The sequence below is a fragment of the Drosophila navojoa genome, chromosome X (assembly GCF_054131105.1).
Source record: "Drosophila navojoa isolate 15081-1374.11 chromosome X, UAZ_NAV_1.0, whole genome shotgun sequence".
Classification (NCBI taxonomy): Eukaryota; Metazoa; Arthropoda; class Insecta; order Diptera; family Drosophilidae; genus Drosophila; species Drosophila navojoa.
Window position 1 is genome coordinate 18,768,277 of NC_142895.1, and position 18,186 is coordinate 18,786,462.

The 18,186-nt window shown below is 40.4% G+C and overlaps 1 protein-coding gene across 7 annotated transcripts in view; it reads left to right on the forward strand.

The window, feature by feature from the left end:
• Window positions 1-6,068: 6,068 nt before the first annotated feature.
• LOC108657281 (uncharacterized protein CG43867) overlaps window positions 6,069-18,186 on the forward strand; it is a 133,411-nt gene continuing 121,293 nt past the window's right edge. For all 7 annotated transcript variants that reach the window (XM_089264854.1, XM_089264856.1, XM_089264855.1 and 4 more), the window contains exons 1-2: window positions 6,069-6,938; window positions 7,009-7,101. In XM_089264854.1, coding sequence (XP_089120980.1) covers window positions 6,087-6,938; window positions 7,009-7,101 — 945 coding nt within the window. In that variant the 5' untranslated portion in view covers window positions 6,069-6,086. The remainder of the gene's footprint in view (window positions 6,939-7,008; window positions 7,102-18,186) is intronic.

Below are 18,186 nucleotides of genomic sequence, written 5' to 3' on the forward strand. Positions count from 1 at the left end.
AACACTGGCTATGTGGTTGGCTTGCATTTTGGATGAGCTCAACCATTACGATTTGCCATGCATTATGCATTAAGCACCCACAATGCAGATATATACAGATATATGTATATATATTTGACTTGATCTAGCGACCAAGTTGCAGTCTTTCGAGTTGGCAACTTCGCTTTGGCTTGTCACGTAGGTCATAGAGCCGCAATTTCCCCCAGTGCTTGGTCTTCTGGCCCGCAAGTGCTTACCAACTAGCATAAAAAACAATAACAACAACAACAACAACAATGACAATAATTTTTACAGCTAAACCGCAGCGCATACAATAAGTTGCCCCCGACGCTTGCCCCTTGCCCGCCCTCACCTCGCCTCGCCTCTCCTGCCCCCATTGCTTGTTCTCTGTTGCGTGCGTCGCTTTGTGGGGGGCGAGGGGGGGACGGGGCGGTTGGAGCTATACCAATTAAAATGCGCGCCATCACATGTGCAGCAGCATTTATTATAAATTTTTCGTTGGAAGCGACTGAAAAATAGTTGGTAAAGAAAAAGAAGAAAAAAAAAAACAAAACAAATTTAACAAAAATGTAGAAAAATAAAAGCGCATATAGAATATATATACATATGTATATGTATATATATGTATATAGCTGAATGCGTGACTAAAACGGGAAAACGGGGGAGTGCGTACTGCACTGAGGTCTTAACTGGCTGGTACAGTTGCCAACGTTGTCTGCATGCGAGCGGGCGGCCACGCCTCTTGCTCCACGCTGCTCTCGCCATGCATCTCGCTCGACTTTTTGTGTGTGTGTGTTTTTTTTTGCTGTGCATGTTACAATGTTGTTAATATGACGCTTAGTAGTTGTCACACACACACACACAGAGAGACACACTCATGCACACACACACACACACACACACACACATGTCAACCAAATATGCATTGACAATGTTTTTCAAATTGACGACAAGACTGAAAGAGTGAAGCCGACAGCGGCAGAGGGAGAGAGAGAGAGAGAGAGAGAGAGAGAGAGAATTAGTGAATGAGTGTGTGAGTGAGAGAGGTAGTGTGATTCCGACAGGGCTTAGCTGTGGGTGGGGGCGGCTCGGTGCGGCTCGGTGCGGCTCGGTGGGTAAGTTGGCAGCGTGTCGTTGTAAAATTATTGGCATGCGAACGATGCTGCAACGTTTATTAAATTTTTGAAGTGCCGCAAAGAGGGTGAGCCATTGTCAAAGGGAAACGGGCTGCGACAATATACGTGTCGTATGTGTGTGCATGCCTGTGCATGTGTGTGTGTGTGCATGGGTGTGCCATTTTATGTTGTATTAATTTTACAACTTGCATTTTGTAACTTGCAGCATGAGCATCATATATCATTATTTGCACCCAAATACGCTTCACTTAAAGTGTTTTTCCAGTGCGTGGGTGTGTGTGAGAGAGAGAGAGAGAGAAAGAATGTGGAAAAGTGAGAGTGAGAGGGAGAAAAGTGGGTTTTAAGTGTGGGAGTGAATGGGAGTGTATGAATTAGTATGAGTATGGGTGTATGAGAAAGAGAGAGAGAGAGAGAGAGAGAGAGAGAGAGAGAGAGAGAGAAAGAGAGGGAGAGAGAGAGAGAGAGGGAGAGAGAGGGAGACATGTGTGTGTAGATGTGAGAAAAATGAGAGTGTGTAGGAGTGAAATGGTATATGAGTGTGTGTGTGAATATATGAGTGTGTAGGTGTGGAAGGAAGATAGCGAAAGAGAGAGACAGAGAAAGAGATAGAGAGAGAAGAAGAGACAGATAGTAGGTGTGTGTTGGTGTGAGAGAAAGACTGAGTATGTAGAACTGTATGGGTATACGAGTGTGTAGGTGTGGAAGGAAGGTAGAGCGAGAGGGAGAGAGAAAGGCGAGAAATCCATTCGATTAGGTGTATGTGTTAGCACAAGTATGAATATGCATGCATGTATAAGGGCGTATGCGTGTAAGAGAGAGGGAAAGAGAGGTGTGGATATATGCATGTGTGTGTGTGCCACTGTGTGCGTGTCTCTGAGTGCATCACGTTACATGTGTCCACTGCTTTATGGCTGCCGCTGCCGCTGTGTTAATTTGCCATCAACTTGATTTTATTTTGCGTAATTAAACGAGACGATAGTTAAATTATCGTTTCATTAAATATGTATATGCATACTTGTATAGTTTTATTAATTTGTATTTATTGCATTCATTTAAAGTTAATCAGCCAATTGGCATTTAAATGAGTTTGCTCAACTTAATCGACAGCGATTTAACCCAACGATAAATAAGTTAACATGCACTTTGACCACCCCCTCAATTAGTCATCGAAGCTGCATTAATTTATTAGTTAAACAACAAGCATATGAAAAGCAAAACCAAAGTGGTTTAGATTTAACTTTTATTTGCAAATTATGCACCTCAAATGCGCATTGAATATTTATTTAATTAATTATTTAAAGTCAGCTAAAATGAACTCTGATTCATATGTTATTCATAGAGTGAAAATTCTTTAAATATTTATGCAGCTTGCATTTTGTATATACTACATTTTTTATATAATTTTTTAAATATAATTTATTAAAAAGATTTAGTGGAAAAGTGTTAGAGCCCCGTCTCCTGCTGCTGCTGCTCTGATATATTAATCGAAAAGTTTACAAATCGTTGCTTTTAACACAATCCTCAGGGTCTCGACATGAACTACTTTATGTATGTATGTGTGCGTGTGTGCGTGTGTGTGTGTAGCTAGCAAGTAGTAAGAGCTCAGACACACACACACACACACACTCATTCACTCACTCCTCACATGTATTTGATAATACATAAATACATTGTCTAATATTTGTGGATGCTTAGGGCAGAGCTCCGGAACAGCTTAACTGTCGTCTGGGGGCGGCGATGGGTAGGCGTCCGGGTGTTTCTCGAAATTTGCTTTCTGTTGCCAGCTGCACTTGCAACATGCCGCACTTCATTGCAACTAAACAAGTTTGCTAACTATTTGAGTGAGTTTTCATGCGTCGTTGCTGTTGCCGCTTCTATTCTTATACTTATTTGGTCTGCTGTCTATGAACATGTATTTGTGTGTATGTGTGTGTGTGTGTGTGTGTGTGTGCATTAGCGAATTGTTGCCAAGACGTAAGGCTAAGCAAAGCAAAGAGTAAACACAAGACAATGAAGTCTGAAATAGGAACTGCACATATCCATTGGCATGCATCTGTATGTGTATGCGTGTGTGTGTCTGTGTGTGTTGCTCCACATTAAGCCGAGTCACAAACATAGATAGTTACGGCAAAATACTGAGTATCTTTATCTGTGGCTGTAACTTACATACATACATATCGCTAAGAGGCTTATGATTTGAAAGCTTCAAAGTGCCGTGCAGCCGAGGCTAATGAGTTCCTTCAACTTGTTAAGGAATTATAAACAAGCATCCATTTACCATAAGCAACAATACATGCTAAGTGCGCGCTGTTGTCGAATTTGCATTCTTGAATTTATTTATATGTATCAAAAATTCGGATAACTTATTCTGGAATATTATTGATCTTATATTATTTGATCTTATTAAGTATTATTATTATATTTCGCAAATATATTGTATTTTTGGCATATATTTAATAGTACCGTTGCTAGATATCATTCTAGGCTTTGCTAAAGTGCACTACGACTTCATTTCTGAACTCCATATACAGTCCACTCTCGATAATTGGTGGCCCGATAAATCGCAAAGTGCTATAAAGCGAAAAACTTTGATTCCCTTGAAATAAATCGTTATCGATAATTTTCGATAACTTGAAATTCTGTGTGCATCGAAGAAAAAACTGATCCCCTTGCCATTTCGAACTATAGGGGCTCGACTGTATTCATATATGAGCACATATTGCTAAAGCTTTGATAGCTCACTGAAATGCGCTGTTGCTGTTTTTCAGTTTGGTGTTTTTCTCAGCATTTCAGTGAAAATTTCAATGTGGTTTTACTAAAGAGATTTAACAACAAATTTTTACAAATCTCCCCAGCTGTTGTTCATTTGGTATTCTTTGCGTTGTTTTAAGTTCTTTCAGATCAATGCAAAATTGTATAGAGCACGTCTTAAGCTTGCGCTGTTGCCACACTTCAAAGCCATCTCTAATCCAGCCTTGTCCTCGACTATTTTGTGTGTGATTCTCAACTGGCACTTTTATAAAAATTCCTTGCTTGAGGCAAAAACATTGTTAAACATGCACTCGAAGCATATTGTGTTAGCGCAAGCATTTTGTTTATGATTTCTGAACACTTTGGCTGCACACTTCATTGGCTTTCTGAGCTTTTGGGTGTGTTTGCCGAAAGTTTAAATTGAAAAGCAGTGTTGGAAAAGGCCCTAATGAAATACGCTATTGGAGCACCTAAGTGCCTGGTTGTCGCATTTCAATTGCAATTTTACACTGTTGCCGCATTGCACTGATTGTAGGAGCTGCTGTTGCTGTTGTTGTTGCGGCTCCTGTAGCTACTGTTGTTATTGCTGCTGGCTCGCCAGTTAACCGTGTCCGGCCCACCTAATTGCTGACCAGATGCAGCACTCAAAGTGCCATTTGCGACGTTGCCGAACTTCAATTAGCAACAATTTGGCTGTAAAGTGCAGTTGGCCGTGGCAAAAGTGAAAGGCAGGACTAAGCAGAACTACGCCGGACTACGCAGGACTATGCCGGACTGTGCCCTCAAGTGCACATTTTGTCAAATCAAAAACGGAATTTGAATTTCAATCAACTTAAATTAAATCAAAATTTGTAAAATGAAGTGCACACACACACACTCACACAAACACACACACATACATACGTACACGCATAACCATTTGCGAGTCACTTGAATGACTTGAACTGCAAACTCTCAACTTCAATTCCAATTTCATGGGCAACAGCCAGTTGTTGTCCTTGTCCTCATCGTTGTCCTCGTCGTTTTCGTAATCAGTACAAAATTTGAATATAATTCTCATGAATGCCCGGAGAGTTAGTTGTGTGCTCTGGTCTCTGGTCTTGGGTCTGCTCTGGTCTGACTTGGCTTGGTTTGGTCTTGGGCACCAAGGGTCTTGGCCTTGGTGCACCCATCGACCGCAGCAAGCAAATGTTGAACATTTTAAGAGCTGCCGGCTGCGGGACGCTTTTTAGCCACAAAAATTCACAGTAAAGAAAAGTCGACAAATGCACTCGATGCTGCTTTTTAGACCTGCATGTGCTTCAAAAGCCATCAGCCAATGGCCAAGCCAGGCAGACTTGCCTCTCTCTCTCTCTCACTCCCTTTCCCTCTCTCTCTCTATTTCTCTGTCTGTGCCTTTGGTTACGGGTTTTTGGTTTTTTGGCTCAGACAATTTTTGGCCTTTTCGATTCGGGCCGAAACCGCACTAAAGATGAAAGGCAAAACTCTTACACTTTGATGATTGTCATGATGTTTCCCATGTCAAGCAGTGAAACTCCATATTTAGTGCTCTGCTTCTGCAATTCTCTCTCTTCCTCTCTCTGTCTCTCTATATACCTCTTCTGTTTTTCCGCTTGGCTTTGGGCCCGAGCTTGATTAGGCATTGCACACACGTAATCGCAATTGACGCCCCAGATTCGCGCACCTGTTGTTGCCTGTAATACGCTACGGCCCCACCTCAGCAAAGAGTTGGCTTAGCTCAACTGACAGCTAGTTGTAGCTATTCAGTTCTCCCGTCGCCCATTGTCCATTGCCCATTCGCCAGTTCTCGTTACCCCGAATTCTCATTCAGAATTCTCTGCTGTCCAAGTGGTTCGCTTTGATTTCTTTTGCTCTTTTGGCCCCTTGCAGCACGTTTCCATTTGATGGCCATAAATTCGCTTTGGGCTTGAATACTATTTAGCCATGTGTATAGTGTATCAAAAACATGAATATGCAAATTGATTTTGAATTTTGGTCATTTACAGTGCCCCACAAAACTATATACCTCATTCAAGAGTTGTTGGCTTTTTTTTAATGCTAAATAAAAACTAAATTTACTACACTTCTTCCTCTCATAGTTCCTCTCAAGTTTTATGCATATTACAGGGTATTTGTAGTTGTTATGTTATAAAGTTTAAATCTTCTGCCTTTCTCTTGCAGCTGCAGTAACTCGCCTCAATGTCTGACGAAGTGCCTTTGGGACGTTTATCGCAAATTTTCGATACTCTAACCAACTTACAACAACAACAACAGCAGCAGCAGCAGCAACAACAACAACAGCAGCAACATCAGCTGCAGCAGCAGCAGCAGCAGACAGTGGCAGCGGAGCAGCTGCGTCGACGTTCTGCCTCCTCGTCGCCCTCACCGTCGGCCAGTGCCTCGGCGTCCTCGTCGGGCCGTGCCACGCCCGCCGCCGCGCTGGGCGTGGCCGCAACCCAGACACTCTACTACACGCACACGCACAACTACTTTCTGCGGCCGCAAGATGGCGCCAGCTACCTGCACACATTCCCCGCCACCGCCGCAGCGCAGCATTCCTCGCACTTCTATCAGCAGCATCAGCAGATGCAGCATCAACAGCAGCTGCAGCTGCAGCATCAGTTGCAGCAGCCGCCCTCGCTGCCCGGCCGGCTGTCGGGCTCTGGCTCCGGTTCGGCATCCGGCTCCGGGTCTGGCTCCGGCACGCAGTCGCTGCACGCCTCGCCGCTGTTGGCCAAGCGCGCCACCTCGTTTAGCGGGCAGATGCCGCTGACGCGTGCCGCCCAGTTGCATGAGGCACGCCTGGCGGCTGCCTCGACGCCCAACAGTCCGCGGCTGATGCCGCGGCGCGCGCCACGCCCGCCGCCCATACCGGCCAAGCCGGCCAAGGAGCTGAGCGCTGCGAGTGGCGCTACGAATGCGCCGGCACATTCGCTGAATCCCGTGCTCGCCGCCCTGGACGCTCCCGATGCGCCCTGGCCGCACTTCTCGTCCCTCACCGAGCACCTGGACGTGCATCAGCTGAACAACTATGGACAGGCGTTGCCCGAGGTGGGTTGCTCTTTTCCCTGGGCTTTAAGGTGTCCGCTCTACAGCTCTCCTTCTTCTTTGGCTCTTGCAGGTCAACTGGCAGGAGCGCTGCTTGGAGCTGCAACTGGAGCTGCATCGATCCAAGAATCAGGCGGGCCGCATTCGGGACATGCTGCGAGAGAAGGTAAGTCACAAAAGCTTAGCATTAAGTTTATGAACTGGTACTTTTAGTAAATTGGAACTAGTTCTGGTTCCGGTTCAGAATTCCTCAACTTCAAATTTGTTATTATTTTTGAGCTATGGTAATGTTAGGCAACGTGTAAATTGGAACTGGTTCCGGTTCCGGTTCATCGATTCCCAATTGTTATTATGAGACATGCTTCATAAATATATTGCGAAACTCGAACTGACTGGTACTTTTAATGAATTAGAACTAGTTCCGGTTCCGGTTCCGATTCAGAGTTTCTAACATCGATTCCCAATTATTGTTATAATGAATATATTGCAAAACTCGAACCGATCTGGTACTTCTATAAAGGTGGAACTAGTTCTAGTTCCGTTTTAAACTTCAAATATTTCGTTTTATTATGTGTCATCCAGCTAACTGGGCTCTCATTCCTTGTATAAAATTGATCTTTGATATGATAATTGTCAAATCTCGAAATTTTTACATATTACAATGAACTCTTCAAGTGATTCCAAACTAGTTCACTTAGCAGCTAGCATGATAAGCTCGTGCAAGTATGGGTTGTTGGAGATGTGCTTTGGGGACTGGTTGATTAGTGCAAATGAGTTATTAAGTGAGAAACAAGACGAAGAAGGGAAAAAAATAGAGAGCAAAGTGACGCACAGACACATTAATTACGCACACACACACACGACACGCACACGACACACACACACATAGTCAGACAGTGTCTAATGTATATCTTGTGCTTAATGATGATTTATGGGGCCCATGGTTAAAACATTTTTATGACGGCCCCTTACAATTATCAGGCCAAAAAGTAATCTACTTGCCAGGAATAATACCGCGCCCTCCCGCCCACCTCAACCCTCAAGCTAGGCTAGCCCCACTTTACCTCACTTTGTCTCTGTGCCGGCTGTGCCCTTGGCTAATTTGTGGCGGAAATAGTGCAGCTGTGTGTTGACAGTGTCTCTTCTCGCATGTGTGTGTGTGTGTGCGAGTCCTTTTATGATTAGCCTAATTAAGTCATTAGGCATTTGGCCAAAATAACAGCAGCCGCAGCCGCAGCCGCAGCGCCAGTTCTCTGCGGCCCTCGCAGCGATATGCCACGGCATTGTCATTAGGTTTATTGGCAGCGCCATCTAGCGGCGCATTAATGCAAAAACTATATGAATTATTAAAATGTAACACTAAAGTGAGTGCCTGCTGCTGCTGCCGATGGGTGAATGTGTGTGTGTGTGTGAGTGGGTATTACTTTCATCTCGTCACACATGGCGCTTGCTATGTATATACACGATATATGGTCATGAGTCATGACATAAATTAATTACACTTCAATGATTTTTGCTGCATGAATAATGCATGAGGCGAGCGGCAGTCAGCTCTCGCATACCCATTCCCATTCCCATTCCCATGCCCGGGCCCATAGACGTTCTATAGCGATCTTCGTAACGGAGTTAATCACACAGATATAAGAGCAATATGTATGTATGTATATAAATATATAATTTGTTTTCTGTTAAATGTCTGCCGTGCAGTGAATGTATGCGAATATATGAATAAATATAGTCAAAAAAAAATCTGTTTTTTTTTTTTTTTGGATATTTATTAATTTTATGCTGCTGCATCTTATGTCTGTAAACATATGTATGTGTATATGTATTTATATATATGTATCTGTGTACACATAATGAGAGCTTGTTTGATGTATCCTTGGATGCGATTTGTGACCAGCTAAAAATTTAATGTTTTTTTTTAATTTATTTTTTTTACTTTTCACATATTTTTGGATGCATTTCGTTTATTATTAATTTTGTATTTTTATTCAATTTTGTTTTTTTTTCTATGCTTTGGAATGTAATGTTTTATTTTTTATTTTTTAGTTTTTGATATACTCTTTAATAAATTTTATTATTATTTTTTTTTTAATTATTTTTATTTGATCTCATACTTTCAGCTTAATTTTTTTGTACTCTTTGGAATTATATATATGTATATACATTTTTTATGCAGTATATTTATTTTTATTAATTTTTGGAATCTTATTTTTTTTTAATTTTTTGTTTATTTTTGTTTATTTTTATTGGTTTGGAATTATATATATATAAATTTTTTATGCAGTATATTTGTTATTATTAATTTTTGGAATCTTATTTTTTTTTTTGTTTTATTTATTTTCATTGGTTTATTTGAGCTTTCAGCTTAATTATTCTGCTACGTTTTGGAATTGTATGTTTTTTTTTTTTTTAATATTAAAATTTTGTTTGATGCAGTATGTTTATTATTAATTTTTAGAATGTTAAGTTAATTTTGTTTGATACAGTATGTTTATTATTGATTTTTCAAATTTTGAGCTAACTTTTTTGTGGATTCAGTATGTTTCTTATTAATTTATTATTCATTTACATTGTTTTTATTTGATCTCACACTTTTACTGCTACGCTTTGTGCCTTGATTTCCTGCACAACGCGAAATCGGGCTTCAGGTTTTATTTGGTCAGTTGTACCTGAAGTTATGAGCTGTCTCGCAGTTCCAGCGCGTGTTAGGCAGATTGTTGTTGGGTTGTACATTATCAATGCTTAGTCAGGCTCTTGAATATCTTGCTTTGTGGCCCTGGCTCTATTATTCCAAGATGTTTCTCGGTTAAAGAGAATGCATAAATTCGCTGCGCCTTTAAATGCACTATAAGAAAAGCTAAGTAAGCTCTTGACACATTTGCTGCCTACTGGCTTCAGCTTTGCTAGCAGTTCCTCCTGCTGCTCCTTTGCAGTACAGGACACTGTGCTACTCCTGCTTGAGAAGTTAACGAATAACCCGAAATGACCCGACTCCAAAGTTGCTCACTTGCTGCAGCATTGTTGTTTTTCATTATGTTAGGCGTTGCTTTGGCAGGTGTGTGCATATGTGTGCAGGTGTGTGTGTGTGTGTGTGTGTGTGTGTGGCGCCTATTACTATGCAATGCAAAGTTTGCCAGCCATTGTTGATTTTCGAAAAGGCAGCGCGGGTGGCACTGACTCTGACGTGAAGCGAGTATGGCGAATGCATTCGTTTGCTTTGTGCAATGCTGCATGTCGCTTTTAATGAAAGAAGAGCAAAAACAAAGCAATGGGGGAAAAAAATAGCAACACTGTGGGCTATCCACGGCTGCAACATGCTCGTTCGCATATAAGTTCCAATTATGAGCTAAACCAAACCAATATACTCCTCTTCGTATTCGCATAACGAATTGAATGCGAATGCTTGAGTGGGAATGGAATCTCGTTTGGGGCCAGAAAGCAAAGCAAAGAGCACCTTGAGAGCTGTTGCCACTGACCAGAGCATCTGAAATGCTGTTGCAACACTTTTCAATATTTAATTGGCAGTGAAAAAAAAAAAAAAAAAAAAAATTGCAAAGAAAAAAAATAGAATATAAAAAAGGGAAAAAAGTATATCAAACCATATCAAAGCTGAGTTGGCTAGCGCAGCACAAACAACTTCAACGATGCTCGAATTGGAGTAGCCTAAAGAGCAGCTGCCCTGTGTCAATGGAGTTTTGAGAGTCATCAAATGGGCAGACATCTAAGCCATAAAGATTGCATGTCTCATTTTACTTATAATTATCTAATTTATGGGCTTACGAGAATATGCTAATATATATTTAAAAATTAAAAAAAATATATATATAATAATCTTAGTTATGAAGATTAAAAATATCATTTTGCTTATAATTATCTAAGTTCGTGGGCTTACAGAAGTATTAAAAAAAACATTGATCGAAGCTATGAAGATCATAAGATCATAAGTCATTGTGGGTATACAAATACATACAATATAATAATGTAAAGTTAAAAAATAAAATAAATAAACATAATAAAATGTATATATTTTAAACTATAAAAATAAAGAAAAATAACAATAATAATAATAAAATAAAATAAAAAATAACAATAAAACCAAAAAATTCTAGTTTTACCTCATAAATAAAAAGAAAAATATAAAAAAAAATAAAATATAAATAAAATAAGAAATAAATAAGTTAAAAAATATATACATATAATAGAAAATGAATACAATAATAAATAATAAATAAAATGAATAATAATAAAATAAAATAATAATAATAAATAAAATAAGAAATAAATAAGTTAAAAAATATATACATATGATAGAAAATAAATAGAATAAAAAATAATAAAATAAAAAATAAATGAAACAAAAAAATATCACAAAATAATTTATTTATTTATTTTTTATTTAGAGTATATTTCTAGAAAGTTTATAAATAATAACATATACACTTTCTTAATCAAATATGCATAGACTAATCAAATATGCATAACACAAACTTTTAGAGACTGTGAGAGATAAACAGAATACAGTTTATGGTGAGTTCAGTTAGATATTTGACAGCTTGGAAGTTCAGATCCGATAGCCAATAGCTCATGGGGGTGATGACGCCTAAGTCTTCTCTCAGCTCAAGTGTGGAAGCTAATAGAATTTAGTCAAGTTCCCCAATCCGATTTTTTAGAGCTGCATTGCCCAATGAGTTTAGCCAGCCGGATCTGATTGGATTGTGTTTTCTGTCTATGCCAATTGGAATGTGGAAATGTGCTCGTTCAGTTCAGCATATGCCGTGCGGTAGTTTCTTTACAGGATATCATCAGAAATATGAAAAGTGAGCCAAATTGGAAAATATAACAACTCGAACGACTAAAAGTATGCAATGAATATTTTATTTGTGTTTTATGCATTTGCCATTTGCCGTTTGCGTTTGCCGTTTGCTGTTTGCTGTTTGCAGCTCGCCTTTTGCCTTTTGTCGCCCATTTTTATGAGCTTCTCAATTTTTGTTGGCTGCTGCTGCTGCTGCTGCTGCCTCACTACAACTTGCAACTTTTTGCCGCAGCTGCAGCTGCAGCAAGCGCTCAAGTGCAGCAAATTTTTGTCATCATAAATTTTAAATTAGTTGCAGCAAAAGTTGCAGTTGCCCCTTGCAAACATTATTATGATATTTATTTATAATTTATTTTATTTATTTATTTATTTCCTTCTCAAGCTTTTATTTCATTTTAGTTTCTGCTTTTGATATATTTTATTTGTACTTTGCTTTTTATGATTTTTGCAAAATCCCATTTAAATATTAAGAAATTCTAGAGAGAAACAGAGGGGTCGAGAGAATGTTTTTATTTGAGTGCTCGCAAATATGCAAATTGGGCTGTCGCTCACTTTTGCTAATGTCAAAGTCAAGAGCGAGTGGGAGAGAGAGAGAGTGGGAGTGAAGCTATTGGGTCTGTTGGCCAGTTGAAGGATAGGAGCACATCGAAAGAGCAATCAAAAGAGGCGTTAAGCCAACAACCACAACATCGACTGGGCAACTACCAAATGTTCTTGGCAACAATGTGCATGCCGTGAAATTATGGCCAAGCATATTGCAACATTCTTGTACGACAATAAAATTCAAGTTTATTGCCCAAGCCCAAACGCAAACGCAAACACAAACCCATACCCAAACTCAAACTCGAACCCAAACTCCAAGTGGAAGTCGAAGTTCACAGACCCAGCCAAACAACTGGCCAACCAGGCAAAGAAATTTGCCCAAAAAGAATACCGAATGAATAAAGTTTTACGGAGCTGGCCACACAATATCGTATTTACAGCGCGGCGACGTTGCCAAATTTCACTCTTTTTAACACTGGACGAACGAACGGTGAAAAGCTTACTTTTTATGTCGGTTCTTTATAGCGGAATTCTAAAACTAAACAGTTTTGTATTCTTTATAGGAATTAAAAAGTAGAATATTTCTTGCATTACTTACTTTACAGGGCAAATAAACCATTTCCAATTCCATTTGTACTGCTATATATATTTTCTATATATTTTATTGATCTCTAAGCCCTTAGCTGAGAATCTAGAATTTTCAGTGGCTGCTCTGTTGCCCCACTTCACAGCGCATACAATATTGAGAAGCTCGCCATTAGCGAAGCTCTCAGTCAAGGAATTCGTTCAGTATTTTCACTTCGGTAGCTTTAATATTACGAAACTTGATTTAAGTACATTAGGTCTTAGTCAAGGGAAGTGAAGTTGTCTTATTGTTGCAGAAAGTTGAGGAGAATTCTTCAGTCAGGTCACTTGATATACCCTGTATGCATTGAAACTATTTTAGATGAGGTATAAGGGGGAGGTATGAGGCTTGGGCATACCATAAGAGCTAGAGACTTTAAATTTTACACGTAAGCTCAGCTGTAGCATATACAAATCAGGCTTGTTTTGAATTAACAATAAATCTGACATTTCCATCGATCAATTTATCGAATATTTTCATTGCTTGATCAGATCTAAGTTCTGTTCCTTCATTCATAGAAATTCATTGTGTTGAATATTATGAACTAAATGATGAATGATATTTTGACAAATTAATTCGATAAGTATCGATATCGATAGTTCTAATTGTATCATTATGCTGAGTTTTTGGGAACAATCTTTTAATTGAATATATTTCTACAAGCGCATCCTCTAGTCGTGCACGACTCGTTCAAGCTATTCATATTAGAATTCCAGTTGAAGTGTACTTGGCGGCTTTCTAGTGTTAAGGCGAGCTTTTAAGACATTGCTGGCATGGCCACAGCGCCATCTTGGCTCTGCCACTCGAGTGGCATGGGTCGTCCTTCAAGTGGAGTGAAGTCCGCGCACATTGTTATGAAATTTTGTTTGACAATTGCCAATGGCTTGCTATACCTAATATCTCTATTTCGCTCGTCTCTCTCTCTCTCTCTCTCTCTCTCTCTCTCTCTCTCTCTCTCTCTCTCTCTCACTCTTTTGTTCTCGGCTTGTTTTTTATGTGACCGTCATGGCCGTAAATGGGGCTCAATAAATCTGCAATGCCAGCGGCCCAGTGGCGAGTGCCTGCACATCGGACACACTCGCACGGACAGACAGACAGCGGCAAACGGGCTGGCGCGAAAAGTGGCTACATTAGTGCCATAAGCCATAAGCAATAAGCCATGCCATATGTGCGTGTGTGATTGTGCGTGCGTGTTAACGCGTGGAAAGCCGCGCTTAGAGGCATCGCCCGCCATTTCAATTTCCACGCTGGACCGCAAAGGCCCAAATACGAATGAAACGGTGCCAAAAGTTTGTGTCCTGACGTCGATTAAAACCGGATGCAGCGGAATATCCATGCCATAAACAAGACAAGAGCGAACGATGATAGGCTGGAAGATACCCTATAAGGAGAACAGAACAGAATATGGTTTGGCAGGAATTGTGATAAGCAGGGGGAAAACGTAAAAGAGAGAAGAAATGAAAGATTCAAATAATGGCAAAAGAAAATATTTTGTAAGAGATAAGCAAAGAAATAGGCACAGAGAAAGAGAGATATAAGAGATAAGAGTGGAAGAGATAGAAAAGTGGAGAAGTGGAAAGAGAAAAAGAAGCGGAAAGAGATGAGAAGGGAAAGGAAGAGGGGAAAAAGAAAGATAAACGGAAAGAGTAAGGGAAAGAGGAACGGAAAGAGAAAGAGAAACGCAAAGAGAAATAGAAACGGGAACAGAATGAGAAACGGGAAGAGAAACGCAAAGAGAAATAGAAACGGAAACAGAATGAGAAACGGGAAGAGAAAGGGAAACGCAAAGAGAAATAGAAACGGAAAGAAAAACGGAAAGAGAAAGGGAAAGGGGAAAAGAAAGGCAGAGGAAAATATTAGTAAAATATAAAGAAAGGCAGCCGGATAGAAAAGGGACAGAAATAATTAGCTGAAAAAATTATAAATAAAAGCTAGAGACTAAATCAGCCAGAATGGTAAACGAATGAGCTAACTAAGGGATCTTCGAAAGAAAGAGAAAGGCAACATAAGATGAAAGGGATTTCAGTGGCGATATGCCAAGAGTCTGTGAATAAATCTCTGAAAACTCTGCTAAAACTAATAGAGGATTCATCCATATTAACTGCAGTGAAAAATAGATTTGCAATTCTCAAACACAATCAAAAGCTTGCCAACTGTCAATGAGCTCTCAACAGCCGACGAAAGCAAAGTTCGTTAACTCGTTCGTCTGTTTGGTTGTCTGGCATTCAACTGCTCAACTCCTTTGACTTTGCTTTGTAATTTTCCAGGGTATGCGTGCTATCATGGCTGCGAACAACAATGGGCACACGTAGCCCGGTGCAACAGTCGCATCTGTCAGGACTGTCATTTGGTTGCGTTTTGGTCGTTGACTGTGCTGCTCTGGGCCACGCCTTTTTGCAACAATGCAGCATCCGACAGCAGCCAGATAGGCGCCTATAAGCATGCAATGCGCTGATTTCACACACGCACACAGACACTTGCACACGCACACAGACACTTGCACACTCCGTTTGCATAGCAGCAGGAGGCGTTGCCTTTGTTTATGCGCATTATACAGTGGGGAAATTGAAAATGTTGCGAAGGAAGGATGTCTCATGTGGCATGTCCTGTTGCGCGAGTTGTTGGACTTGGCTCAAATTGCCTTTTTACATGTTTATCGTTAAGTAAATACGAATATATCGATACCAGGCAGGGCTGGGAAAGGGGTTTGATATTACATTAGATGCCTTACTTTATCCAATTGTCATTCGCATCATATTCAGGAAGTGTAACTTGATCGCTCGATTCCTGCTTGGCTTTGCATTTTACGTATACCTATTAGACTCTTCATATTCCACACTTTTCACAGAGTAAATAAATATTCTTGGAATTTAACAAAGTGTTGCGGTGCTTAATAACCTTTTATTGACTCTGTGCACAGCGGCTAAGCCCTTGAAAAGGTTTTAGATATCAAGTGAAATAGGGGTTGTCCGGGGGACACTTGTCGGGGCGGCATATTTAATTAAAAATTTTCGACAGCTGCGTGTCTGGGCATAAATTGCGCATCGAGCCTGTCAAATCTACGTAAATTTGCTCAACTATTTGAGCAATTAGATCTAGCTAGCGGGGGGGAGGCGGTTGTGTGGAGGGGCCGGTGGGGCGGGGCAGCTGCGTATGGCATTTTGTGTGTAATTAATTGGTAGCCGAAATGCATTGCATACTTTAGTGCGTCAATGGGTTAAGCCAAACCGTGTCCGCCTCTGTCTTCCGCCTCCCGCCTCCCGCCTCCTGCCCGGCTTGGCATATTCTCATGCGCAGCTTTCGTTGTTGGCCATGGTTGTAGATTCTTCAGCTTGGTTTCTGTTTATGACAACTTTCAAATATGCCTACACACACACATACATGTGTGTGCGTGTGTGTGTGTGTGCGTGTGTGTGTGGAGCAACATGTGCTGCCTACTTTTCGACGTCGACGTCGACTACTGTCTGGCGACAACATTCGACGGCAACTAACTGCCAGGCGAGTGCGGCCTGCAAAATTAATGGCCATCAGTCGCATAATAAATGAAGCAATGTCTTTTTTCGTGCCACGCCCACGCCCACGCCCACACGACAAAAGACAAAAAGTTGTAAAGTTTTGTGTCTAAGGCCCGCATGCTTTGGACAGCAGCGGCAGCCAAACGGATTCAAGGCGGCCAAAGAGCTGGCAAGGGGCCGTGTTGGGAGAGGGGGGGGGGGGGGGGGGGGCGTGTTGCGTGGCAATGGCTGTCTGGCAGCTGAGCAAGGACAACTCATTTTGTGTATGCAGCGCACACATGTTGGCCACGCTCGTTTATTCATTTGAATTATTCCCAAAAGCGCATTTAATTTTAATTATGCGTGACAATGCCTCATACAGAATGCCGCCAAGCGAGTGCCATCCCAACTACCGTGATGCGAACTCCCCCCATCCCCCCCCCCTGCATGGCCATGCCCCCAGTTCGCTGTCGTCGCATAATGCGCGCGCCCATCGCTCCTGCTCGAGTACTTTGGTTGGGCTCAAGCAGCACTCACAACTAACTCCGAGCAGCTCCTTTGTTTCAACTATAATCCTTGCCACAAAATAAAACAAACAAAAAATCTACACACACACACACGCACACATTTAAATAGCACAACTCGAAATGCTGTGAATTATTGCAAGTTTTACTTTTATTTTTTTTATTCCTTTTTTTGTTTTTAATTTTATAAATGAATTGAAATCCCGCTGAAGCGGTCAAAATTTAGCACACAGCAAACAATAAGAAACAAGCAGAACAGCAAAAATGTCATAACAATAAGAACAAAAGAAAAGTAGAGAAATCTACAATGAACGACTCGCATATACCCTGTAAAATGTGGTGCTCTTGATGTGGAAAGGAAACATAGCTTTCCAAAAATATTGAGCAAACAAGTTCTAAAATTCTATTGTATTTGCTGACTTTGAATGTTTAATGCATATAGGATAGATTGTTAGATTAAACAATTGAGTCCATCTTCTCTGACTTTGGATCAGTAAACCATTGAAAATCTCATGCTGATGCTCATTCTCTTTCACACTAAGCTGAAGACTTTTCTTCCTTTCGCTTCTGTTTTCTGTTAAGCGCCCTGAGTTGATCTATTCGTGTCACGCTCCTTTCACGAACATCGTTTAGGCATTGATACGGTTGACTTTCGCATAATGAGACTGAGTAAATGAGCAAATCACTGCAAACGGTCTTTACATTCAAGCGAACCCAACACTCGCTTATATACCAATACAGGGCTGTACATATTCGACGAACCTCATCTGGTAACCCCACAAGGTTGCCAATATTCAATGGACTCGTGTTTTTATTTTATTTTTTTTCAATCAATGACAAACACAACATAGATTCCTAAGTTTTATTGTTTTTTAAATAAATTTAGCTAAACCAAAATTGATTAAAAATATTTATTAAGGTTATCGAATATCATGAATAGGGATTATTGATATTAGGTAAAAAAAGAGCTATAGAGTTATAGGAGTAAAGCTTCTCATACCACTTTTTGGCTCCCTCCTGGATTGTGCACATACATTTTGAGGAGAAAATGTAGAAGAAATGAGCCAGATGAGCTCTACACAAATATTTTCTCATGATGATAATTTCATATTCATCTCAATCAGCACAAATTCGTAGAATTATCATGCTCCACATTTGCCAGTTACAGGGTATTAGATTCAAATAAATATTTCAAGGCAAAAATATATATTTCTTTGTGCAACGTTTTGTCGTTGTTGTTGTCATT